At 34.3% G+C, this 27,928-nt stretch overlaps 1 protein-coding gene across 1 annotated transcript in view; it reads left to right on the forward strand.

The window, feature by feature from the left end:
* Positions 1-6,140: 6,140 nt before the first annotated feature.
* LOC142345145 (adenylate kinase 9-like) overlaps positions 6,141-27,928 on the forward strand; it is a 142,622-nt gene continuing 120,834 nt past the window's right edge. Inside the window, exons 1-12 of the mRNA XM_075397234.1 lie at positions 6,141-6,245; positions 6,961-7,252; positions 8,955-9,128; positions 9,547-9,643; positions 16,782-16,969; positions 17,285-17,422; positions 19,356-19,568; positions 19,652-19,800; positions 22,814-22,906; positions 23,415-23,595; positions 25,178-25,319; positions 25,898-25,933. Coding sequence (XP_075253349.1) covers positions 6,241-6,245; positions 6,961-7,252; positions 8,955-9,128; positions 9,547-9,643; positions 16,782-16,969; positions 17,285-17,422; positions 19,356-19,568; positions 19,652-19,800; positions 22,814-22,906; positions 23,415-23,595; positions 25,178-25,319; positions 25,898-25,933 — 1,708 coding nt within the window. The 5' untranslated portion in view covers positions 6,141-6,240. The remainder of the gene's footprint in view (positions 6,246-6,960; positions 7,253-8,954; positions 9,129-9,546; positions 9,644-16,781; positions 16,970-17,284; positions 17,423-19,355; positions 19,569-19,651; positions 19,801-22,813; positions 22,907-23,414; positions 23,596-25,177; positions 25,320-25,897; positions 25,934-27,928) is intronic.

The raw sequence follows: 27,928 nt of genomic DNA on the forward strand, positions 1-27,928 counted from the left end.
AATTGTAATATAATGACTGTAGTGGTCGTCATTGATATTATTGGCAAATTGCAGAGAAAATATTCATTGCCATCTTCTTTCTGCTTTTTCCCTTACTAATCAGCCAAACGCCTCGCCTAACATTATTTGTTGGAGAAAACAAAAACGTTTTAAAATCATAGGTGTGAAAGTGTTTGCTATCACAAGATTTAACGCCGGCTTTTCAAATTTGTACAATTTTCACCGGTTATTTCAACGAAATACTTCAATATTTTACATCAACCATAACTATAACTGTTAGATAGTTTATGGTTTCAAAAACATTAAAAGTTTACTTTTTGATCTTGGATTGTTTTTTTTCTAAGATTCTTATATGATATTTTTAGAATTAATTTAATTGATCAGTGATATTTGTGTGAGCAGAAAGTATGATCTTTTTATTGTTGCTAGCCTTTCACTCTTTTAATTTTTATTTTTGGCTGCAATTTTGACTCAAAATCTGTATTTTTCAGCAAAAATTGCCCGAAATAAGCTTTATAGTCCATTTTGATTATAGTTGTCGAAAGTACACACCCAAAAAAACAACAAACACAATCTTTGTAAACTAAAGAGGGAGCGATTGTTACCTCCATTCCCACTGAGAGTAGTCTAGAAACAAAATTTTGCTGTTTTTCATAACTTTACTCTATGATTTTCAAAAACGCGACGTTTATTTTTGATCTTTTAACAAACAAATTATCTAGATCTCAAGCATTCAAATAATTGAGTGTCGTAAAAGGACGAAGAGCAAAAGCGGGGCTGATTTTGGTTCAATCTGGGACTGTTACAATTGAAAAAAATTCGGATTGTAATCAGTTGGTCTTTAAAAATAGATTTGTTATGTTAATTAAAGAACAGAGTAAATAACATCAAAGCTCACTGTTGGTAGGTTCAAATGTTTCCATATCACAGTATTGGCATTCAAAATAAGGCAGAATTTAGAAAAGTATAGAACTATTTAGAGGCATAGGTTATTGTTTTAACGGATGCGACGCCCTTTCTCCAAGAAGTAAATTGAAATTTTTTAATTAGTTAATTGTTGTTTTTGCTTTGAATTTTCATTCGTTTGAAATTTCCTGGATGAAGGCAGGTCCCTTTGGCTTTTTTGGAGAAAAAAATGAGCCTTTATTTTGATTTGAGTAGATTGTTGATGGCTTTCATAACTTTGATAATTGTTTCGAAAAAAAACAAAAGTGTTGAATAATTTAGCACTTTTTTTTCTTTTTTGGTCTACTTGTTACCTATTTTCACTAATTAGAAGGCCTATACTACCCCTTTTAGAGTTTGAGGAAGGCTCATTTGAACATATTTTGAGGGGCCAAGTATGGCCTTTCGGCTTCGAGTGGCTTCTCGCAAGTTTTAATTGAATTTTTTGTGTCTATTTTGTTGTTTTTTTTATAACCGCATGAATAATTAAATAATTGAGGGTCTTAATGCCCTCCTATAGAGGCATATGTGATCATTAAAATTTGATTAGTGAAAGATCTTAATGCCCTGATATACAGGCTATTGTGATCTTGAACATGTTGGTTGTTTTCTATTGCCATCGAATGGTTTCCTTCTTTTGAAATTAATTTTTTTTCTGTACTGTTATTTTTTACTTTTGTCTAATTGTTACCGAAGCCTTTTTAAAAAGTGGTCTCAAGTTTTCTCTTAAAGTACAAGTTGTTTTGTTTAGTTTCAGTTGTATCCAACGCTATTTTGATCTGGTTAGAAAGTTTTTTTAAAAAAATGGACATAAAGTTTTGGATATAATTAATATTTGTTTTTATTGTTTTTTGATTTTTGGTTTATTGATTTTGTTCTTCATCTTGACTTGCTCTATTAATAATGACTGATCTCATCAATCTAATGCAGCCTTTTTTACTCCCATGAGTTATTTGCACCGGAGGCAATCTACTTTTTCATACACATTTTTTTTTTAAAAAATACGTGAATTTTTGGGGGTTTTCCAACTGTTCCTCATTTGATAGACATTTATTGTTGTCTTATATCGTAAAAACAGTCGTTAAATGCCTTTTCATTCGTTTTCCAATTTATCAAGTATCTTTTTTTTATCTCAGAAAGTATATCAAGCGAGAAAAATTCAATCAATACGGCACTGGTTTCACCAATTGCAATATATTCCATCAACGAACGTACTCAAAAAATATTTTTTTCATGACCACAGCTCAACTTCTTTTCCAGATAAATATTTTCCCATTCTAGTTTACCAGTTTTTAACTTTTGAGCTTCCTCAGTAATTTTTTCGTGTTATTGGAGACTTCAAGTGTTCGGTACATTTCCAAATAATCATGGTTTCCTAAGGTTTGCTCGTCTAAAACTTTATCCGATATTTCGCTCTCAGCTTTAAATAGACCTTGGAATTATGATTCTCGAGTTGGTATTGTAATTCCAGATACTTATTGTTAAAACTTTCTCTGATTTCAGAATTTTCCAAAAATCTCAACTTCTGAGTCCTCTTTTCTGATTCGGAAACTCTCCGTCAATTACATGCATCATTTTGTAAGAAGAAGAAGAGGATTGAATTAAACATCAGATCACACTGAAAAATTGTCCAAATCATTTACAGATTCAGAAATGAGCATTAAATTTAACTGTTTAAGAGTTTATATAACTTCTGTAAAGGTGTCAAATTTAAAAAATGACTACAATAAAGAATATGGTCTGTTGATAAAAGAGTTCTTTCGCAAAATCTGCACACACATAAGTTTTCCTCCCATTGATAACAACTTTCCATACAACGAAAATTATTGTGCAGTCCATTGGCATAGAACTTTGCAATTATTCTCCTGTGTTTTGGCGGGCAGTCCTTCAGTCCGTGTATATCATGAAACATCAATTTGTTTAAAAGCGTTGTGGTTGTGGTGTACTTGCTTACTCCGCACCAACTTTTCCAAAAAACGGCTTCTGATTTCCGGTAATGTTGTTTTATATCTATTTCAAAAAGTTCATCGATGTACGTCTCTAATCCGTAAGTTGAGGCTGGAAAAACAATTGAATTAAAGAGTTGTTGTGCTGAGTTGAAGTTGACTTTCTGCAGATATAGTTTCTGGTTTATTGAAGCTACTGATTGATAGGCTGTTCATTAGATGGCTTAGATAGTGACTGGGAGACAACGTGCTCGAAAAAATTACACCTAGATAACAGAAGGTGTTAGCAAATTCAACTTCTTTTTTCGATATATAGAATTTGTCATCGACAGCTAAACGGCCACCTCTTCTAAATTTCATGCATTTTGTCTTGTTCACAATAATTTTCAAATAATTCCTGCTACAATACGTGTTCAGATTATTCAAACTTTTTTGTAGTTGGCCTTGGCTATGGCTCCCAAGTACTAAGTCATCAGCGTAAAATATAACATCTAGACCCTTGCATTTCAACCCAAAATATAAATCAGCTATGAATAAACTAAACAAGAGTGGTGAGAGTTTGTCTCCTTTTGCTTTTCCTGTTTTCTGTTCAATCTCGTTTGACAGGAATTCTCCATCAAGGATCTGCTGAAAGTTGCATTTTAGCACTGATTGTATTGTGTGTAGAATGTTCCCATGGAGCCCCATTTTGATCAGTTTTGTAAGCAGCAGGTTCCTATTCACGAAGTCGAAAGCTTTTCGTAGTCAATGAAGCAGGCATAGTATTTGCCACTGCAGCTGATGTTATGCTTGATTGCTCTTTTTAAGTGCAAAACTGCGTCGATTGTTGACAGTTTGCGTCTAAAACCATATTGGTTTGGTGGTAAAATTTGATTTTTCTCGACCCATGATCGCAAACGCTGGTAAATGATACCCGTGAACAACTGGTACATGCAACATAATAGGCTAATGCCTCTGTAGGAACTTGGTTCTGCTTTGCTCCCTTTGCCTTTGTACAGTGGTTTAATATATGATAACTCACAAATTCGGGGCACATTATGCTCCGCAAAGCAGAGGTTAAATAAATGGAATACGTATCTTTGCATTGGATGAAAACCTAATTTAATACTAGTGTTGGTTATTCCATCTGGTCCCGCTGCCTTACCAGCTTTTAACTTTGAAGCTTCATCGGTAATTTCTTCCAGTGTTTTTGGATTTTTCAAATACTCGGTATATTTCCAGTTTGAAAAACAATAATCGTGGTTTCCTAAGGTCTGCTCGTCTAGAAGTTTATCCGATATTTCGCCCTCAGCTTTAAATAGACCTTCGAAATATGATTCGCAAACTGGAATTGTAATTCCAGATACTTTTGTTAAAACTTTCTTTGATTTCAAAATTGTCCGAAATTCTCGCCTTTCCGATTCCGCTTTTTTGATTATGAAACTTTCGGGATCTATTTCATGCATCATTTTGTGTTTTCTGCAAAGTTTCTTAAAGGCTCTTTTCATTTTAAAGTAATCAGAATCTGCTTTATGTCTCTGTCTGTATCCAGCTTTCAGCTGCTTAAGCAATATGTACAGTTATCTTTTGAACCATTTTGGTGATTTTCTTTCATGCATAACGGTTGCCGATTCTTGAATAGCTTTGGCGAATTCGTCATACGATGTGTCCAATGCGTTGCTATCGTGTGGATTTTGAACGCTTTTCATTCGTTCGTTCAATTGTTCAATATCAAATTTACGTATTTGCTTCTTTCTGCTTTCAGCTATATCTTGTCTGTGTTTTAGATCAAAGAAGCAAGAAACCGGCTTGTGCTTTGTTTACAATGAATTGTTGATCTTTATCTCGTTAAAATGTTCTAGGAGTTCCTTGCTTACGAAAAATAATTCGATAACGCTTTTACCGTACTGAATTTCGTACGTTACCTCTTTAATATCGTTAACACAATGAAGATTCCAGTTAATTAAAAATTCGCAAAGTGAGTTGCCTCTTTCGGATGAGTCAAGTCTGCAATTGAAGTCGCCGCCCAGGACCATACGTGCTTTGCCTTGACAGCATTGAAAAGCTTCGGTAAGTGCTTGATATATTGTCTCTAGATCTGTTTTTGGCGGAAAATATGCTACAATTATAATTAGGCTGATTTCTTTGATCTGCAATGCTAATAATTTATTGTTCTGATGGAGAACATTGCATGTAATTCTTAATTGTTTACTCAGTGCAATTGCTAAGCCGCTTTGCGGCCGCCCCTTCCCGCTTTTTATTGCCTTTGTGCAGAAGCATGTAAAACCAGGTATTTCGACTGAATTTACACTGAGAGTTTCTACGTTCCATAAACAAATTGTTAGTCACGATCCTCTGTTTTCAACGATTTGATTGACTTTAATTTTGTACTTGGTGGAAGGATTCAGCAGTCTTTTCTCTTTTAATTCTGCCACCATTTTTTTTCTATTTTCTTGTTCGGTTTTTGTTAGATCGGGTTGTATAAATACGTACTTGAATCGTTCATTTTCGTTCAAGCTCTTCGCTTTCTTTGGAAGGTCCCATTTCATTTTTTCTGTCTCGCACTTTATTCGAAGCAGCTGTTTGCCTTCTGTATTTTGTTTGCCAATTCTTTGGCATTCAAATTTCACGTTTACTTTCAGGGACTCGGCAATTTCAGAAACAAGAGGATTGTCAGATGCTTCAGTGTTCTCGCTGTCTGGCTTAGTCCCGAGGAGAACCAGGTTCTTTGAGCGCTTTTTCTGTTCAAACTGTTCTTGGTTTACGCCGCTGACAACTTGGGCGAAGCTCAGCTTCGATGGGACTGCATTAGAGCTGGACTGGTTTGTTTCTTTTATCTTATCTAATGACTGGGTTACTTCTAGTTTTTCCGAGGCCTTCTCGTAACTTTCTATTTGCTTCTTCAGCTTCTTTATTTCTTTGGCTGCACAGAAACCGCAAGTGAAATCTAACAATTCCGTTTGTGCTTTCATTTCAAGAGTGTGCACGCGAATATCAGTCCACATTCCGCAGTCATTTTGACATTCTACCGTTACTTGATAGCCTTTATTCGCCGGCATTTGCGCCTTGAGGACTGATAATTTAGAATATGTTCACTGCATTTTGTTTTTTAGCAAAAAGATTCTTTCTCAATTTTTTTTGTGAGATTTTCGATTGATTAAGGATTGGATTTGATAAATCATGCTAAGAAATAAAATTGTTGATCTTGGCGTATTTTGAGTCATGTAGTGTATAACAATATGTATTATAACATTAGAAAAAATGAGTTATGAAGGATTTTTTGCAGCTAGACGATATCCATTATCAAAATCAGTATAACTATAGTTTTTCTTAGCTCCTGATAGAAATTTTGCTGCAAATGTGCCAACAAATGGTGTAAGTTGATAGGAGATTGTTTGTTTGTTAGGTTGAATTATGCATGCTTGCGAGTTTTAGATGCAAGTTCTACAAAATTTAATTGAATGGAATTAATTGTTAACTGAATGCCGGTGCTTCACTCTTTTGATCGTACTCAAATCTCATATTGTTTGAGCATCTTAGATCTGATTCGATTGTTTCACTGTTACGTTCTGCCGCACATAATTATTAATTTTTGGGATTAAAATAGCAATCCATAATGTGTAAAAATTACCCCTTATTAGGTGTAAAATTCCAGCTATTTTGAAACCGAAATTAAGCTTTTTTACAGTCTTATTTTTGGGTCTCTTGGCACCTAATTTGAGGATATTCAAATTGCAGAAACAGCGGAATACTGTGATAAATTTAAAGATAGAAATCTCATCAAAGCTCAAATATCATTACAACGGCCACATAACCGAACAGCAAAAATATGTTCCAAATTAAGTGCAATCTCATCGGAAATCATCGATAATATTTTTGTAATTTTGTTGGGACCATACTTTTTGAGGATCTTTTCCGTTTGTGCCCCCCCCCCCCCCCCCCCAGCTTAGTGGGCACAAACGGAAAAGATCCCTTTTTGATCTCGTAATTGAAACTTAACAATTTCAAGAAACGTTTTAGAGTACCTGCAATCAGTATTTGATCGCAACAAAAATGATTCGTCGTTTTTGCTTCATACTTCTTTTTTCAGTTATATGATGGAAAGCAGTGAAGATCCCGAGACTAACGAAAAGGAGGAGATGAATGAGGAAGTTGAAGTTGGTGAGGAAGAAGAGGAGGAAGAAGGAGAGGTTGAAAATCAAGATAACGCTCCTAACGATGAGCCCGAATTAGTTGAAAGCAGCTCTGATATTGGACTCAGTGACACTGAGGATATGGAGGATATTGATAAAGCTTACGTTCATTTGAGTACGAAAACGAAGTTTGGTACGGAACAGACGGAGAAAGATTTTGATAGCATTGACCCATTTGATGACGACTTGGTTAGTTTATTTACAGGATTTTTTACCCAGTTGACACTGAAATTATATGTAGAAATGATACAAATTTAGTTTCAATATTAGGTCGATCTATTCTCTTTCGCCCCCCCCCCCCCCCCCAGTGTTTTTTATGACCCCTCCCCCGTTACAAATTGTATGTTGTTATGTAGCACGTTACTATGTAAGAAGATAGCACGTGCGCCTGGGGTTCATAAAAGATTTATGCCCACTAAGTTGGGGGGGCCGAAACAGAATAGATCCATTAGTTCCCCGGGTTTTGGGGAGCAGGATCCTCACCCTTAGCTTGTCGCATTGTTTGTTGTGCTCTTTTTTTACACTAGAAGGAGTGACTCCTGGTCTTTATCAGGGACAAAGATAAAAAATTTGAAAAGGACGAGATTTCGTGGAGCATAAACTTAACTCAACGTTTATATACAATGATATCGACGACAGATTTTTGCTTTTTTATTGCAAGGATCAAAGAATTTGCAAAAGACCAATTAACAAGGGACCGATTATTCTTCAAGATTTCTGCGGGATATATTATTGACCGCGTCCTCTCAATCTATCCTTATTTAATTTTGATACAGCATTTATTGAAGGTTGCCGTGTACAAAACGACTAAACAGAAAGAACTCCGCAGTTAAAATTAAAATAGCACTGTAATGATCTATCAAAAAATGTGATTATTTTCTCACAGAAATTAAAAGCCTCAAAGTTCCTTAAGATAGTCAGTAAAAGTTCAAAAATTATGGACAAAAAGAACCTATTCTGTCTCGGTCCCCAGTCTTTCAGTCCCGCTTGCAAATTATGTGTTGTAATGCACTAAACTATCAGCAACGGTCCTAACATAGCAGATTGATTGGATTGTAATGACAAACATAGCAATTGATTGGATCGCAAATGCAGACAAGAGATGTGAAAGCCCATCGGATCCTTTTTTGCTATCAAAAGATATATAGCAACTGGAACCAGCTGACAATCCGAGAAAACTATTTATGGGAACTACATGTTTCTTATCATTTCGTACGGTGCAATTCTGTAGAAAGCAAGCGAGACAGATCTAAGAAAAGTGGAAAGCATACAAATATAAGCAACGAATTGGATTTTACGAACGAACCGGTCAGAATACAAAGACCGTCTGATCAGGCTTTCTATACTTCCATTATCTATCTCTGTACCACGAACTCCATGACCTGATGATAAATGAGGATAAAAGTCTTTAAAAGCAAGAAAAAATTACAAGAAGTTTGAAATGACTGAAATATTCTATTTCTCATATTTTTTCAAAAAAGAGGAGTACTCGAAAAATTGTCATGCAAGATCAGCCTAAACACGGAGATTAAAAACGATACTACACAGATTGATCTGTAATAACATCCAAAAATTGATTTTTGGTTGAACAAAAACAAACAGATCTCGCATATACTTCTCAGTTTTTCGAGAAATTTGGGGACAACTTTTCATAATCTTACGTCTCTTTATTATACTTAATTTTTAGGTCATGAATGGCAGTGAACAAACAAAAAATAAGTTTTTTCGTATGAATTTGTTTGTTCCGTGAAAATCAAAACGTCATTTATCATCATTGACTATTATTTTGTAAAGCCCTTCTTTGAGACAAAAATGAAGATAATCGGTCACTTGTACCGATACCGTTATCAGATAAATGATTATCGACAACCAAAATTCTTTTTGTTTACAGGCAGATTTGAAGGTTTTGTTGGCGAAACCCACCTGTTTTTTGGTTCTCGGGAAACCAGGATCTGGAAAGACATCTGTTGCTCGCAAACTGGCGAATTTCTGGAAATGTCAGCTGATAACTCCGAGTGACTGTCTGGAACAGGCTATTCAGCAAAGCACAACTCTGGGAAACAAGGCTAGTGTTCCGTTTCCGCCGTTTCCTTATTTTCCATCTTATTTGGTATTTATTCCCACCTTCGAGTTCAAAAGATCTGGATAAATATGGACCCCGATAACTACTACTGCTACTTTACCATTGTTTACAAATATCAAGCACTGCCAAACAAAAAGATAGATACCCCCCCCCCCCCCCCGAAAAAAAACGTCTATGAACCCATTGAAAATGTACATGTTCTTATATAGTACGTTACTGTGTAAAAAAGAACGCAAAATTGTGGGAATGGGGAAGGGAGAGAGGGGGGATCACAAGCCTGTGATCGGGGAACAGAATAGATTTGAACAGAAATAACGCTTCCTTAAGTTTTCATTTCATAGCAGACTTTACATCAAAACTGTTTCAGCTTTGAGTCGAATTAATTTTGAGGTTTATTTAGGCACAGCAGATACTGCAGAGAGGCGAGATTGTGAATGACGAACTTGTGATCCAAATAATCGAGGAGAGACTCAAGTCTCCAGAGTGCAATCATTATGGTAAGAAAAAAACTATCTAACAACTTCTTGAGGAAAAAAAAACAACTTTTTTCGGTGTGAAAAAAGACTTCGTGTAATTTTTATGTGTAATCCTAGACATAAAAATTCTGTTAGAGTTCCAGAGCTTCATAATTAGCAAATTCACTTTGGCAAGCACTGTCTAGAAAAAAGTTTTATTGGTTATAAATTCCTTGCGGATAAAGTTTTGTGTATGCTTTTTAGAATCTTTTCCGTTTGTGCCCCCTACCAGTTACAGAGCATCATTACATAGTAAATCATTATGTAAAAATATGGCACGTCCGTTTGGGGGAGGGGGTGCAAATAAAATTGGTGGGGGGGGGGCAAAAACGGAAAAGATCTGCTATTTGTTAAATGCAAATAGTTTTAAAAATGAAATGTAGACAAAATTTTTTTTAGTTACTGACTGGAGCAGGTTTCAGAGTTTTCGGCTGTTTCAGATTTCGATCCTTTTGGCCTCATGGATTCAAAAATTTTTCAGAAATTATTATTTTTATTGGGAAAATTTGGACTTTTACTTGCTATTTTTAACATAAAGACCACATATGGCATATGTGGACTTCGCGTTCATTTCTTTGTCACCTCAGCTAGAAAAAAATTGTAACTGAGGGCCATGATCGCTGTAATTCTGAAGCATGCCCTCAGAAAACAGATTAAACTGAAAGTTGTTTTGTGGAAAACAAGAAAAATTATATATCACAGGGATTACAGCTCGGTACCAATTTTTTCATCAATTTCACAAAAAATCCATTAGTCAAGGTCTACATGGTTAAATTGACTAAGCTGTGTCCTTTTGTGCGAATATCCTCTTTTATCTCATCAAATCGGCCTATCAAGTTTTCTTCCTTCCAGTTTATAACACGCTTGTTAAAATCAATTTTATCAATGGTTTATGAAAATTTTATAATTTCAACCTGCATTCTGTTCACGTTCACTATTTCTGAAACTTTGAATCTATAAGGTTAGGTGAAAGTAAGTGTAATAACTATATGAAACTATCTCAGACGACGATGAGGAAATTAACCGGTTAATTGTGATAAAAAATGTAATGCGAATTTCTAATTTATAATAACTAAACGCTAAGATCAGAATTAATCTTCGGTGGTATAATTGTTTTGTTTATTGGCACATTAGGTATTTTGACGTTGAGTAAAATAATGGGAAAATCTGAGTATATTTTAATTCTTAATTTCAATTTTTTTTTTAATTTGCCGGAGCTTATGGTTCCCGTAGTGGTAACTCTTCGCATACTTATCAAGAAATTAGTGTGGCTTTGAAAGTCTTGCTCTTACTCGTAGAGCATCGTCAATATGAAAAGCTGAATGATGTGAGTTGAATGTCAGTTTTAATGTTATTTTTTATCCGAAACAGTTCTCTTGTGTTTTGAATATTTTGACCAGTTTGAGAGTAAATTGGATTACTGAAACTATTGCGGGTCAATCTGTGGTTGCTGTTAGAGCTTTTTTGCCCAAAAGGACAGCATATGTTTCTAATAAGTCGCGAATTTTGTGAGTTTTTTTCGTTTAATTAAAATTCTTTGCTTTTTGCATGCAATGCTTTGATAACGTGTTTTGACATAAAACTGTTATTTTTTCAATTTCATATTTTTTGTCTTTGTTCCAACCTTCCAGATTTATTAGGGGGTTAGGAAATTTATACATTTGTTAGGAGGATTTTGGCTGATGGATATCTTTTGCGGACAGATTAAAAAAAGTATCATTCGAAAGCTGTTGAAAAACTGAATGCATTGTTTGAAAAGACGTTCTAGTTTTTTTTAATTCGCGAGGAGATAGTTAGGATAAAAACATTCTCAAATGTTCTTCACCTTTCTTGTCATTTTACTTTTCACATACATATATATGTTTTAGCCTTCTATAACAATCAGATTGTTTCAAAGTTTCTCAAACAAGGGTATTCAATAAGTTAGATATCAAGTGAAAGCTTTTGAAAGAAATGTGCTTTCAGAAATTTTCAAACAAGTTCTGAAAATTCTATTTTCCGACAAAGATTTTTTAGAAAACAAAAGACATAATACAGAAGTACAGAAAACAAAAGAAAATAAATGTTATCTATTATTCAAAAGATTTAATATATACGATCTTTGATTTTTTGAATCAGTTGGAATTGGACAATTTCAGTGTTTTTTAAAGATCCCGCTCCAAAAAGTTCTAATGTTCTCCAAAAAGTTGAGTGAGAAAATATTTCAAAAATTCAAATTTATTCGAATTTTTTTATTGCTATGTCCCTATGCTCCACTTATGAAGGATATCCTTTTGCAACGTTTTTCGGTTTTTAGTTTAATAGTTGCTGGGTTTCGCGATCAGTTCTCGAATAATCATTATCGACTTTTTAATTTTTGAGAAAAACTGAGGCCTAAGTTTTTCGAACCTCCTTACTTGCTTTATCACGCCGTAAGACCACTTAATTTCGACTGATAGTTTCTTTCCCGCGTATAACTTTTGCATTTCTAAAAAAATGAATTATCCTGTCATGACTAAAAAAGCATTGGAAAAAGATTTTTAAACGTTTGAAAAATTGGAAGTTTTAATAATTCGAAGTTTAAACAATTTCAAAAGTTAATACTATTTCTTCGTTTTATTCGATTGTTGTGCTTTGCGCTATACAAATAAGAAAGAAAAGCAAAAACCTTTTTGATGGATAGATAGATGCTAATAGATGGATCTTTCAAAAAAGTGTTTTCAACTTCTGTGAGAAAATGAAATTCTCTTGAAATTTTTTGCTAACAGTTTTCTTAAAAGGTTTGTTTATCAGTAATTGATTTTGGGGATTTTTTGCCATGAATTGAAAATGGTTTTAACTGTTTGCTTTTAACGTTTCGTTTTCAACTTTGATCAAATTCTTATTTACAGAAGAGGTACTATGAGTTAACCTCTTATCCGAACAACGCCTGATTTTGTTTTCTTTTCTTCTCATTCATTTTATCAGCTGCAGAATTATGATTTAGTCACTCGTGCCGTTTTTTCCTATTTTGATCGAGCCTGAATGCATGTAGAACATCGATTGAAAAGGGTTTTAAAAGCATGACGCAATTCAGCATAACATAAGGAAAGTTTTCACTTTATTCTCCTTATGTCTCTGAAGACTATTTTTTTTATTGTAACTTGTTGTTCCGACCCACTTGAGTGGGGGAGGAACTATATACTCAACTGGGCTTTTTTTGTTCAGACAATTTTGGCCGATCGATATAATCATCGTAGAGAGTTGTGAGTGGTATCATTAGAAAGCCTCTCCAGCGTAGAATACGGAATGAAAAAGATTTTTCGTTTTTTATAGTGAGCTATCGTGGTTTAAAGTTTTTTGAATATTGAGGTAATTGAGATTGTTTTATTCACATTTTCGGTATTTTTGACCAAGTTTTTCTAAAATATGTTAAAATTGTTAACTGTAGTTTTATTGATTTCGTCTCTAAGGATAGTGGAAGGTTGATGAACAGTTCAATCCGAGTGTTTTGGCTAGAATTAATGCTAAGTTATTCAAAATTCAGACTTTCGTCAAAAACTAGACCACATTTGCCTTTTTTTAGCATACTTGTTTTAATTTTGCTGGAAGTATGCACCTTAAAATTGCAGCCATATCCTTCTGAAGCATGAAAAAGAGCTATTTGTACTCCCGCTGGCTTAAGAAGTCTGCTGGAATTATAGTTTTGCCGTTTTTTTGCAAATTTAAACTCGATAGTTATACAAAATGCGTTATTTATTTTTGACAAACTGAAAAAATTTTTTTAAAAATTAATCTATTTAGCAACCACTTAACAACTGACCTAAACAATTGAGTGTTTTGTTAGACGCTCAGCAAAATCTGGGCTGATTTTGATTTCAACATGGATCATTAGGATGAAAAAAAAGTTTTTAGATTTTAAAGGGACGCGAACTTTTTTCAAAATATTTCCGCTGTGTAAATGTTTTTTATGCAAATTTCTGAAAAGAATTTCAGATCAGGGCTCAGTTAATGACAGATACTGTATACAGTAAAAGAGGCCCTACGAGATTTTATTATTATTTCACAGTCTAGCTCATGGCTTTTATGGCTCTGACCAAATGTTTTCGTAAAAATTTCGTGGACTTCTTGATTTTTGCTTCCATTTGTTAATTTTTGTAGCCCAATAACTTAGTGTCCCAAATCAAAGATCCAGTTAGTTTTCCAGGAGGTATATTGAACCTAAAAACTGTTTCAGTTGTTTTCTAATGTCTGTTATGTCTAAATATATTTGTTTTTAAGAAAATATCAGTGATTTTTTGAACGTTGCCACTATTTTATCTTATTTCTCGCAACTTCGAGCGCAGTCTCAGTAAAAACAGGCGGAAACTGATTTTGCTGTGAGTTTTAAATTAATGTTGGTAACGTTTCATGTTCAACTATTGGTTTCTATGTTTTGAAACTACGCGTTGCCATTTTTTTTTTATTTTTTAGCTTAATTGCATATTTTAGGAGTTCATTTTGTTTCCTTGTCGAATTATCACATTCTTGACTAGAGCAATTGAAGGAAAGCATAGTATGGAAAAAGAGCGGCGTCGAAAAAAGGCGTATCTGGATATGTTAACTGTTTTTGTTGAATAGTTTATGCTTTTTGGTAAGAGACACAGTTATCTCGCAAAGTTTTATGGTTTTTTTGTTTTTTGCCTATGTTCGTCTTTTTTTGTTGTTGTAAACATAATACCTACTAAGTATGGATCAAAATTGGTATTCCAGAACGCACAACTTGTTCAAATGTGTTTAAAGGTTTCAGTTTACAGCTGCTGTTTGTTTTAATGACTTTCAAATTAAATTTTAAAAAAAGGATTTTTTTCACCTGTCTTCTTCTTGCTTTCATTTTCGTCGGCATGTAACTCAGTCTCACTAATTAGAAGTTTCATTTAATTTTGTCGATTCAAGCTTTGTTTAGCGCTGGGTTGAACGTTGTGACTGATTGCTTCGGCCATTTAGTTTCACAAAAAGTTTTCGAGATTTCTATACTGTTCAATTTTTGGGTTTCTTTTTTTGTCATGTCTAGGTAGTCTTTTTATAAGGAAGACTCGTTGATGTTAAGATGAATAAAAAGTGATGATTTAGATTTATTGCAGGTAACTTTTTATAATTATAGTGCCTTGACCACTAATTAGAAGTATCATTTAATTTTGTCGATTCAAGCCTTGTTTAGCGCTGGGTTAAACGTTGTGACTGATTGCTTCGACCATTTAGTTTCACAAAAAGTTTTCGAGATTTCTATGCTGTTCAATTTTTGGGTTTTTTTGTCGTGTCTACGTAGTCTTTTTATAAGAAAGACTCGTTGATGTTAAGATGAATAAAAAGTGATGATTTAGATTTATTGCAGGTAACTTCTTATAATTATAGTGCCTTGACCAGTGTGATGTAAAATTATTTGAAGTTTTGGCTTCTTTATGTATTTGTTGTTATTTTGTGGGGTTGTGACTTAGTCTCATTTTTAAATGTCCCAATTGGTTTCCCGAGGTGTTGCAACCTAATTCATCGCTTTTTTTGTTGAAATCCTACGTTTGTTATGACTTTTGAAAAAAATGTTTTCAAAGCCATACCTGGGTTTTTGAGCTTCGTCTTTTTTAACTGGTTTTTTGGTCGGTATGTAGCTCAGTCTCTGTAGGCACAGGTCACAGACTGTTTCTAATGAAACATGGTTTAATCTTTTTAACGGATTTAGCTTCAAACGTTTGCTTCTCGGCTTTGTTACTAGTGTTACTTCAAGATTTCTTAAAATGTTCGAGATTTTTATATGTTTGTACTTTTTAAAGGTTTGTTTTCTTTTCAATTTATAACAATAGTTGTCCTATAGTTGGTCCCATTGGCTTTGAAATTTTGCTCAATTGAACAAACGATAATGAAATGTCTCAATTGATTCCAATTGAGATATAAATGAACATTTTAGTGATTTCAGTTGATATCTAATGACATTAAAAACTGTGAAATTAATTGTTTTAAAAAAAAGACTTAGTTTTGAACTTCTTTGCTCTTTTCTGTCGACCTGTTAACCAGTCTTGTTGAAGTCAGGTCCCATATCATATCATTTCCTATGAAGTATATGTTTAATTGTTTTGTTTAACTTTTTTCTGTTGCGAGTTTGATTTTATTATGATTTTTTTTATTATAGACATCGAGTATTGGTCGCAAATAATGTTTGATTTTTATTATTGTCCTTAGTAGTTGTCCTATTATCAACAACTTTTATTTGCCCTCTAGCGTGGCATTATTTCCTTCCATTGGTTTTTGTGTATGTTTTTGAAAGTTTTCTATCTTGTCATCATTTGGTAGCCAATTTATTCAAGAATGTGGATGAGCGTGGTTGGAACATCATGTGCGTACCGAGCCTCCTTGTTTTGTTTCGATTAAACCAGGTATATTATTATGAGTTTTGTTCGAGTTTTTCAAATTTTAAGACAGCGACTGAAAGAAATTATGCGAGAAAAAATTGAACATCATTTTAATTGTTTCACAAATATAGCGATCTAGTTGTTTTTCGGAAAAATCTGCAGTGATTTTCTGATCTATGATGATCAGCGTTTCCCTGTGAATAACTATATTGAATTTATATATCCGTATACATTTTTCTTATGAAACAAATTCCTTTTTTAATGGGATGGGGCTGGAAGATTATCCGGAAGCGCACATATAGATCCTATTTCTTTTCTATACAGAAGAACTTAATTCCGACTGCCTGTTTATGGTTTTACAGTGATTGTAAAAAATTATTTTTGCCTCTTGTGCTGTTTGAAATTCCAAGTAAAATGACAAATTTTGTAAAAATCCATGAATTTATTGTTTTTTAACGGAATTAATGAATTCACTGCCTGTTTCGTGGCGTAACTTAGCCAATCTAGGTTATGAGTTCTTTTAGACAGGCGAGTGAGAGATAATTCCTGTGTAATGATCATTTGGGGTCAATCACACTCAAAATATAATTAAATGTTCTTTTTTTCTGACTCAGCACTTCTGTCTATGTGTCATTACAATCACCTCAAACTCATTTTTTGAATAGGTGAAGTTAAATTATAACCATTGGGTTAAGTTTTAGCAGTGAAATCAGAAATACGTTTAAAAATACTAATTGTTGATCATTGAAATGTGTATTGATTGTTTGAAATCATTTCAGGCTACATCTTGGACGGTTTCCCTTGTCTAAGCGAGGAGTACATGTCCTACTCTGACCAGATGAACATGCTCAAGAACTTGACTCTCAAGCCAGATGTTATTATCAATCTGCGCATTCCAGACATGGACCTGGTCAACAGACGCAGTGGCAACAAAGTGGACCCTATGACTAACATTTCATATCCTAAGGTATCTCTCCTTTCAAGAGACCATTCTTCACTTCTTCACTTCCATTTTCGTATTTTATCCGAGCTTTTCTTTGATCAGAAAATAGTGCAAATAGGGATGTTACTTAAACTAGGGCAAACTGCTGTGCTCTATATTGTTTGAACATTGTTGATATCATTGCTAACTCTAACGAATCTGGAACCTTTAAAAACAGATGCTTGAGTTAAAAAAATTTGTTTCTATTTCCAACCAATGTTTGCTGGAGTATTGTTGAAAAATAAGTCAGTTATCTATTTAGTATTTGTGTGCAATCTTTAATCAATGTTTGGTGTTTAGGACAAGTACGCCCCTGAGAAAGGGGAGGGAAAGAAGAGGGGGGACTCTTTGGAGGGGGAGGCAGAGGAGGGTGGGGAGGAGGAGGAAGCGAATGAGGAGGAAGAAGAGGAACAAACACCCGTCGAGGAGGAGGATGAGGCTCGTAATCTACAAAGAAATTTGGGATCTTTTCTGTTTGTGCCCCCCCCCCCCCCCCCGCTTAGTGGGTGCATATTATTTGCACCCCCAGACTTACGTGCATTATTTTTACATGGTGATTTTCTATGTAATGACACGTTCTCTGTAACTGGAGGAAGCATAACGTACAAATACAAAGCATATTATGTTTCGTGTGTTATACACTATGGTACCAAAAAGCTACGTACAGAATAATTTGTGCTCTTTAACCGTTATTTTTGCTCAAATCGTTTGATTTGCTCTAAAACTGGAAGAAATACGCGAAATCTTGAAGTTTTAAACGAGATTTTGAAACTCCGATTTTCATTGACAGAAAGCAAAAGCAACTCAGCTTTAAATCAAGATCTAGGAGACAGTATGCATATAAACGATAACAAAAAAGTAACAAATTCAACGCATTTCCAGCGAAGGCATTGTACGGGTTCCTTGAAGAAATTGAACTATCAACGCATTTCCAGCGAAGGCATTGTACGGGTTCCTTGAAGAAATTGAACTAGATTTCTTGACAAAAAGCAGAACAAATTCGAGTTCGGACATGTGATCAATTACGTTTTGGGAAAAATACAATCAGATGGGTGCAAACTGTATGCTCAAACAAGCTAAGGATTCTAGTTTACATAGAGTTTTGAAAAATAACGGAAAAGCTCAATTTTTAAGACCTTATTTTTCAAAAAGATGATGTTAACGAAGGAATGTGCCTAAAATTCCCGGAAATTCCTTCAACAAAAAGAATGGAATGGTCAAAAAAATGTAGTTCAAGAAGCTGTCGGTGGGGTTTTATTTTAAAAAATAAATGATAAAATACTTGTTTCTGAAGTTTGTTTCTGTCGGCAATGATGAGCGAGAGACTAAAAATTGCAAAGATGAGATCATGGGACTCAGTACATAGATTGATTGATAGCGAGACAAAAATATTGATTCTTTGTTTTAAAAACAAATGATAGAATAATAAAAAAATAAGTAGTTGTTTTACATTGTGTCAGTTTGTCAAATTGTTTTTTTTACCCCGGGAACCATTTTATCTGAATTTGTAAGATTGAGTAAAATAATTTCTGTGGTTCTGAATCTCATGTAGGGAAAATGTATCTGTTGTGAACAAAATCTGGAAAAATCTTAAAATTTTTGGGCAGCGATTTCGTTTTTTGCCACTTTTAACCGTGATAATCATTTTTAAAAGCCAACACTGAGCATAAAAGATGTCCTTTTTTGCAGTCAAAATGGGGAAAATATTTTTATATGTAATTTGTGAAAAAAATACAAATTCATAAAAAGTTATTTTTAATCAAACGGGAGGGCTGTATCTTTTGAAAGATTTTCGGAAGATACTACTTATAAAAATTCATTTTAAAATTTTTTTTAGCTATTTGCCTAATAGTTTTGTAACAATACGATGACCCCCATTTTCTTATTCGAGAGTTTACTAATGAGAAAAAATTCATAGATTTTGGACGGGTTTTTGCATACTATCTATCTAGTGTGATTGGGTGTGGGATATTGGAAGGATGCAGAACAAGTTGAATGCCTTTACTAACCTCATTTTCTCCACCAAAAATAGTTTTTCTATCATTAGGATTGCTGTTTTTCGTCAGCTTTTTCTCCCATCAAAATAGGGACCCAACTTATCTTCGGGGGCTAAAAAGTGTCTTCACAATATCATCCCTTCGAGAAAAAAGTTTAGTCCCCCAACCGTTGGGTTTTGACATATAAAAAACCAATTTGTAAGCAATTTGGCGAGTAAATCTGAAAATTTTGGAAAATTGGTGAAATTTTGCAACTGTTTTTTTTCTTATCCGTCACCCTTTCCATTATACTGCGTCGACAAATTTATAAACATAACTATATATTCAAATATTTTTGCGTATGAAGTAAATGGTGTTTGTTTTATTTGTTACAGTACACTGCCTTTGACGAAGACAGTGGTGAGTTAGAAGAAGAGGTCATTCAGCGTCTAGTGACTCGACCAGAAGACTTCCCCGAGAATGTGTCTGCTAGTATCTCCAGTTTCAAAGACCAACTCCTCACCCCTATTGAAGATCTCATGTTTGATCATGATCCTCAGAATCTGATTGAAATCAACGCCATTCTCAATGAAAAAACAGTTTTTAGGGTAAGTTTTAACTAGAATTGTACAATATAATATAAATTAACGAAACCAGTGAACAAAATAGTTGCTCTGTCTCTGATGTTTAGCAAATAATGCAGAAGTTGACGATGCTTTCGTTCCGTCCTGCCATTGTTCCTATGAGGTTGCATGGCTCTGAAGAGGAGGAACTGCCCGAGGACATGGACACTGATGAACTCTTCAGACAGATGGCACCTGTCAACCACCCCGGACCAAGGTAAGTTAACCCCATCCCTACCACCCCCCCCCCCTTATTTCAGGCTTGTGTGTTGCAAGGCCACATCATTTGTTGAAACTCTGTAACTTTTCAAACCCATCTATGTCTTGTTTTGCAAAAAAAGTAGATCGATTAATTTAAATCGATCAACCTACTTTTCAAAGCTGCTTATTTAATTTGAAGAGATTAGAGAGGGTGGAAAATTGGTAAATATATCTCGATTTCTGTTGTTATTTCATATTTGTTATCAATTGCAATGTAAATTAACGAAACTAGTGAACGAGCTACTATTTTGTTGCTACATTTATTCCTCGCAACTTATCTAGAACTTTGAGAAGTAATGCAACATTTCCTTTTACGGTAGATTATTAGCGTCCGTATTTCATATTATTACCCTTTTCTTCATAATATTTGATTTAAAAAAGAAAACTAAATTAAAAAATGCCGCTCCCCAACACTGGGTGAATTTTAAAATTAACAAGGAGGCTCGGTAATGTGCGTTTGCGCATAATGTTCCGACCCTGCGCATCAACATTTTTGACTGAATTTACCAACGAATAAAGAGATTAGAGATATGTACAAACAGATGTTTGTGTAAATGAACTGTTACAAATCCGAACTTCTAAACGAATCATAGAATTCCATGCCGCATTAGAGAAGCCATTAACGTCATCAGCTATTATCTGAAATTTATATGTTAAAATTTCAATCAATGTTTATATTGTCTCCTTTAAAATATAAATGTAAAATTGAATATGTTCACTTGGTTATCGTATAAGTATCAGTCGGCTTGTTTTTAACGCCAATAACTAAAAGGACAAGAACAAGAAACACAAAAATTTATGGTTCACAAAAGTTTTAAGAAAATGAAAAATGACCAAGGTATAAGAAATTGGATGTAACATGAAACAAAAAAAAATTGAAGTTTAAATCACAAGAAAACTAGGCTGGGACCTCTCATTGATGACAATGAGTTTCAAGTTGGCAAAAAGCAAAAGTAATTAAATTCATCAAAAGCAAATAAAATTAAAATTATCAAAACCGTTAGCTATCAACTGGCCGCATTGATTAGTTTCCTTAGCCCCATTAAGTGGAAGCTAATGAAATATGTCACTAATCAGAAAAATTTTGACAGCTACATAAAAGACAATAAGAGGGAAAACCAGAAGTTAAAAAATGCGAGAAAAGTGTTGGAGTCACTAAGAAGAAGGTATTCAGCGAAACATTTTTTACATTTTCAATTGATTTTTTTTCAACACTAATAATATCTCTCAGTATTCTGATAAGGTGACATCAAAATCAACAAATTTGATCTAATATACAAAAACAATTAAATTTTGAAAGGCAACTTGTAGAATCAACGGAAGGCATTAAACACGTTAACCTATACTTGAGTTAAGCCAGAAATTCGAAACAGTGAGATCATTCATTTATCAAAATATGTCCTATGACTACAAAAAGAAAGGACAACAGCGATAGGCAAAGATCAAAAGTTCAATAGAAAAGAGCCAGAGGAAAATGTCGATGCAATTAAAACCATAAGCTATTCTCTGATAATTTTCAATATGTTCAACTAATACTCTTTTCTACATCAATGGGAAATTGTTATTAGGTGACAAGACATCAAAAAAGAACCACAATTTTCAGCAAATGTCAAAAAATCAATCAATAAAAAAACTCGTAGCATCAAAGTAAAAAAACCAATAGTTGGATGTTAAAACTGCTAATCAGAATATCAAATTTAATTCGTCTGTCATTAGTGGGACCTATAAGTTGACAGAATTGGGTTTAAAACGATTACCGTTCATTGTTTTTTTTTCGAAAAAAATATCGTCAAAGTCTCAACAGCCATTAGTTATGATTTTAAAGCATCACTTAACCCTCTTTAGGAATCCAATTGCATTTTCAGTTAAAGAGGTTATGAGATGGGACTAGAAAAATGCAACAAATGCAGGCAAAAAGTAAAATTTCATAAAATATTACATCTCCTTGTGAAGCCATAAAAACCAAGAGCGATGATGCCCGGAAAACAAAATAAAAATTCATTGAGCCCCATTTGGTCATAAATGGGATTTTTCATCAATAGAAATCCTGGATATGAAAAGGTACTTTTCTGTAACTGACAGGAGAGAAACCAAAAAGTTGTGAAAAGAAGCTGAAAAGAAGTGCATCACAATAGAAATTGAACCTTTGAGGCCGTAAATTTCCCAATGAGACCAAAACTATCCTTTTTATCACTTCTCCTCCTTGATGAACACAAAACGGTTCCTTATGTTGGTGTAAAAACAATTTGGAATAAAGATTTTAATACAAAAAGCGGAAATGACGCTAAAAGTTAACAAAATATCAAATGTTCACAAAAATTTCAAACCTCGACAACTCCTCAAAAAAAGCAAAATCAAAATAATTTTTTTAGTTTCAAATTTTACACTTGAAGAGCTTTCTTATGATACCACTCACGATTCTCTACGATAAATATATCGATCGGCCAGATTGACTGAACAATAAAAAAGAAAAAACCCATTTGAGTATATAGTTCCTCTCCCCACTAAGTGGAGTCAGAACAATAACATTTGATCGTTTTCATGACTATAGCCGGCTATTTTTATGCTAAAAACCTTTCATTTTTCGTACAAATCGTGTGTATAATCTGTCAGGCATTTGACGTCTCCTGTTATTTTTGCGGATCAATATCTTGGCTTGTTAAAATTACTTGTCGCTAGCTTTCAGCCAGAATGTGGATCTATTTTGTCCCCACCGTGTTTCTTATGCTCACAATTACAAAATATGTGGCGTTATATAGCACTTTACTATGCAAAAAATAGCACGTGCGCCTGAAGGGCGTAAAAGTTATATGCCCACTAAGCTGGGAGGGGTGAGGGGGCTGGGTCCAGCTTAGATCCCAGAATCTATCAAAATCTGAGATATAAGTTGACCGGAGATTGTTAACGAAAGAATGAGAGATCTGTGAAAAGTATTAGGAAACGCTTTTGACTTTGTTCTTGTTCCATAGGTGGAGATGGAGACGAAGTCAATGGGGTAGATTCTGTCCTGTGTCTCTGAGGGAGGGCAACATTCTCTGGGGCAAGCCTGACTTCGGAGTATCGTAAGTGTCTTTTTCACTATTACCGAATTTTAGTTTTTATTACTTAACTGTCTGGCTGAAGTGAGATGGAAACCCGTATGTTGCATCGTGTAATTGCTCTCAATCAAAGTTTGTATTAATTATTTTGGGTCTTGTTGATCTTTTTATGCGATTTTTGTTTGATTGTTTTTAAATCTCAAACATGTACATTAAAATAATCTCTTGGTTAATGTTACATGCTGTCAATTTATAAATCAAAGTCAAACAATGCATCATTCGAAATATTTCGCAAAAAGACACTCTGGTTTTGTTTATTGCGGTTCGGTTTGTTCGATTTGCTGTGAGCTTCGGTTTGTCGTACTGATTTGATTTTTTTGTCGCTGAGAAACGGTATAAACTGATAAATCCTGAAGTGCACTTCTTTATTCACTACTCTTTTGCTTGTCTTTTTTATTGCTCTGTGTGCGTACGGAGGTGGTATTCTCTGAGTTTGCATTAAATATTAAGTTTGAATCTTTTTTGATTTTAGGTTTCTTGACAAGATGTTTTTCCTGGCGACGGAGGAGGCGATGAAGAAGTTCTTGGCCAATCCTCGCCCCTACCTGCTACCCCCTCAGCCCAGACCCCCCTGTAGATTCAGTGTAATGGGACCACCGCTTAGTGGAAAGACAACTCTCAGCTACATGCTGGCTAAGAAATACGGAGCATACGTAAGTTCAGATCCAAACTTGAGTTTGAGTTAAATTGGATCATATGTTTCTTGTGTTTTGAACACGAACAATATCAATATATTTGTTAGACAGTCTTTAACAATGTCATTGTATTATAAAATCAGTGTTAACCTATTAAAATTGATGTTGGGGGGGGGGGGGTGGGGGACCTGACACTAAGCTGGCGCAAGTGTTGCAAAAATTAACCATTTTTTGTTTCGAACCATAATCTGTCACCCGCAAGTCTGTTGTGCTAACCTTATACACCGCTGCTCTTAAGCTCTTGAACTTAGACATCTCTTATAACCCATTTGCTCGTTCTTTACTGTTCCTCAAGGCCTCATCTCTCTAGCCAAGTATACGTTGAACAAGCAGAATTTCTTGTCATGCTATATCAATCTTATTTTATGTACAATATGAATTTGGTTGTTATCTCAACCTTGCAACAAATCTCTCAATCTATGCTTTAGTCTGACTTCCGAATGTCAAAAACCGTTTACGGGCCGTGAAACGAAGAGGAGCAAACTCTTTATGGGCAAAACTATGGTGTTTATGCATTATCAAGTTTGCTTATTTTCAAATTTGCTCATTTTCAGAGCTAGCAACACCAAGTTTTTTTCTGGTCATGTCATTGGGTAGTGAATAAGAAATTAAATATCGAGTCCTCTAACTTTTCACCCTTTCTTGCAATTTCCTGAAACAATGCTTATTTAAAAGAACGGGTTTAAAAAACGGCATAAAAATATCCTCAATGTTTGATATATTACCTAAATATCACTCTAAATCACTGCTCAAGGCTACCTCTTATTTGCAATGCAATTGAACAGTAGAGGAAATAAAAATTTGAACTTCCAAAAAAACGTTGAAAAGTATAATATTTTAAACGAATGCACTTTTTTTCCATTTATTATTTTTAAAGAGCGACTTTTTGCTGATCTCCGCGTAATTATAATAAGAACACTACAGAATTTTTATCAATATTTTTTCGTTTTTTTTTTTCTCAAACCAAATTGCATTTTTCTTATGTGGTCTGCATGACTACAGAAGTTGTGATGCTCACTGTGTAAATTAGTATGTCACGATTTCATTATGTTTGTTTATCACATAAAATTTGTGTAAAGACAAATTGAAAACTTTTCTTCAAATTTTAAAAATTTAGTTTTGATGAAGTATTAACAATTTCATCCAGTGGGTACTAAAGGTAGCTTGGCTTTAATCATTACATTTATTGAAGTCATCTTCAATATCGAAATGTTTAAATATTGTACTGCAAATACTCCCGAAGTGAAAAATTCAAAAACTGAAATTTCCTTTTTTTGGATTTTCGTTTTGCTCACTATCCAACAACTGGTTGTCATAAAATTGCTCACTAATCCATCTAATGGATAATAGAAATTCTGGTAGCTCGACAGTTATCAAACTATTTTTTTCCAGTGCCTCGCTTCATTTTATTTTTTTTTTTCATATCAAGTGCTGTAATCTCAAAAATACAAAATTACCTCAGATAAAACTTGTCTAGATTGACAAAAGTTCTGTGTTTATCCAGCTATGGTTTTCCTCAGATTTTTTTTTGTGTTGGCAGGTGTTGGATGTGAACAAGATAATGAAGGGTAAGTTTGCGGAGGCGAGACAGAAGGCAATTGAGGATGCGAAGATGGAGGCCACAGAGCAGGCTATCACTCAAGTCAAGCAGCAAATTGAAGCAGCTATCTTAGCCGCTAAAGGTCAGTTCTTCTTTGAGTTATTGGTGTTTTGCAGGGTCAAATTTTTACTTTGTTATCTCTCAAAGAGGTTGTTAAAACTTACTCGCCCAAACTATCTTTTATGCGAACTAGAATAAAACAGTCTTTATTGACGATGAAATTGGAGCTATATAGTAAACAACCAAGTTTTAAACTCTTCTATGTCGTTGTTGCCCCTCAGAACGTTATGCGCCACCCAGCTATAGAATTCGTGCCATTAAATAGTAAATTAATCATGTGGTATTATAAAACTATACATCTTGGTTTATAAAACACATGGTTTGCACTCACTGAACGGGGGGGAGGGGGGGGGGTCACAGATTGAGAATCTCCTGCCGGGGTTGAGGTTTTTGGGTTAATTTTTGAAAGAAATGCTGTGAACGCGATGAATTTTTGTAAGAAATGCGGTGAAAATAAATATTTCACCGCATTTCTTACGAAATTTCACCGCCAAACCTCGACTCGGGTGTTTAAAAAATATACATCTGTAACATTATACGGGTATTGCTCCAACTGTGTCATTGCAAAGTTGAATCAAGTCATTTGATGTCATTTGACAGCGTTGGAACGAAAAAAGAGGAGGAGGCGTAAAAATGGTAAATTTGTTGATAAACTAACCAAAACTTCTTATCATCCCTGTCCCTCTAACTTGAAATATGTGATCCTGTACTTCTTGTTTAAACTTAATTGGTATCATTGAGTTTATTCACATGTTCCTTTTTATTTTTGAACACGTCCTGTAACTTTTGTCCAAGTTGACCTGAAATTTTCCCTCTCGCTCCCGTGAAGAAATTGTAAAAGGTCGTCAGAAATTAACAGGTGCAAAGTTATTTTGAATCACTCTCGAACACTATTTATCGCAATTTTTTGAATCGTGAATCTTTTGAAACTAGATTTTTTTTCACTTAAGATTTTGTTTGGTCGCTTTTACCTTTGCTAATGCAACATGATAAAAGACTTCAACCGAAGGGCATTCAATCCTGCTGTAGTATTTCAGATTTTAATTGACTTTTAAAGATTAGGTACATCGAAACTTCATTGAAGGCACAATTGTACGATCTGAACGGCTATTTTTATCATTTTCAAGATAAGTTATTGGGTTCCTTTTTTTAAAAAAAAGAAAGAAAATTAATATAGCCTCGCTCGCAAAGAATGAGTACAGAATGACAAAAATAAATCAAAACGACAAATTTTGAAATAGGATGAATCGATAGCAAAGTGTATTGAATTTCAAGCTAGGAAAGGACACGAAACTGGGTCGTTCGGCTTATTTCAGACCGTGCCCCGAATGATACAATATAGATGATAAAGTTATTTTTTATTTTTTTTTGGATGTTTCAATAATTTAAATCAATTTCAAAGATTTAAATCATTAAGCCAAACTTAAATGATAGATTTTAACAATTCAATACTACTCATATTTGTACGGCATAAAATGAAAATCCAAACTGTTCAAAAAATCTAGCAGAAATCAGATCACGGTGCCTTCTATGAAATGCACCGCGACCATTTTTGCCGAGATTTTCTTTTTTTTTGTAAAGGAAGCAACAGGAGTAACACGGTCATCCTCCTTCTAATAGGTTCATGAAACAGTCACAATACAGATTTTTAACGTTTCAAAATTTAAGAGAGAAATTTTCTTAGAAGATTTGCCTCATCATATTGTATATCTACCGACAGTAACTTTCTTTTAACAGCTCTTGATTGCCTTAAGTATAGTTGGCTCCAATCGATTAGCAGCCGACAAAAAGTTTTTTTGTTAAAGACTTCAACGTCCATGATCGAATTTTCATGCAAACTATTATACAGTTTCCACGATATTTCGTTGAGCACAGCTGTTGTTCATTTTTTGTTTATGGAAAACCGGGTTACTTTTCTAATACCTGAGCAATTTTTTAAGCGAAGTAAAGTGAATTATACGCATATGTTTTTTGGATGTCTTCAATAGGAACAAGGGTTGAAAATTATATACTTCCATATACCAAGAAGCCATATTAAATTTCTGTCCTTATACTCATTTTGCAGTACTGTAGCGATAGTTTATGATGAACGTGATAACTTAACTGGAATAATAATCCACAATGTCTGCTGACTTTCTTGGCAATGCAATTAACATATAGCTTAAAGGTTAGGTTTATTATAAAGGCTTCTCTTAGATAACGATATGAGCTTTTGTTTTTCACTACAACACCGTCTAAAATGCGTGCTGAACTAGAGGCTTTTCCTAATGATGTGTTGACCTTTGTTTTTTTTTGGCTTTTTAGTTCAACTGTTTTGCCATCGAGCCGATTGGTCACCGATTCCATATCTGATGTTAGTTTTTCAGGAGAGCACTTGATCGCAGTCAGGTTTTTGTCATCAGCAAACTGAATAACTTCGCTATTGTTGCACACAAGTGGTAAATCATTTAGGTCCAAAAAGGAGAGAATCTAGCCCTGAGCCTTGCGGTACTCCATAATTAACTGGTTTCTATTTTGAGAAAACGCTATAGCGGGAAACGCAGTGAATTTTTAACTAGCTGCTCAATCCTCTTAGCATGGTCTTCTTAAACCAATGGAACCTAACTCTCGTAACAATGGCATGGTTGAGGC

Source organism: Convolutriloba macropyga, chromosome 8 (assembly GCF_964194025.1).
Source record: "Convolutriloba macropyga chromosome 8, txConMacr16.3, whole genome shotgun sequence".
Taxonomy (NCBI): domain Eukaryota; kingdom Metazoa; phylum Xenacoelomorpha; order Acoela; family Convolutidae; genus Convolutriloba; species Convolutriloba macropyga.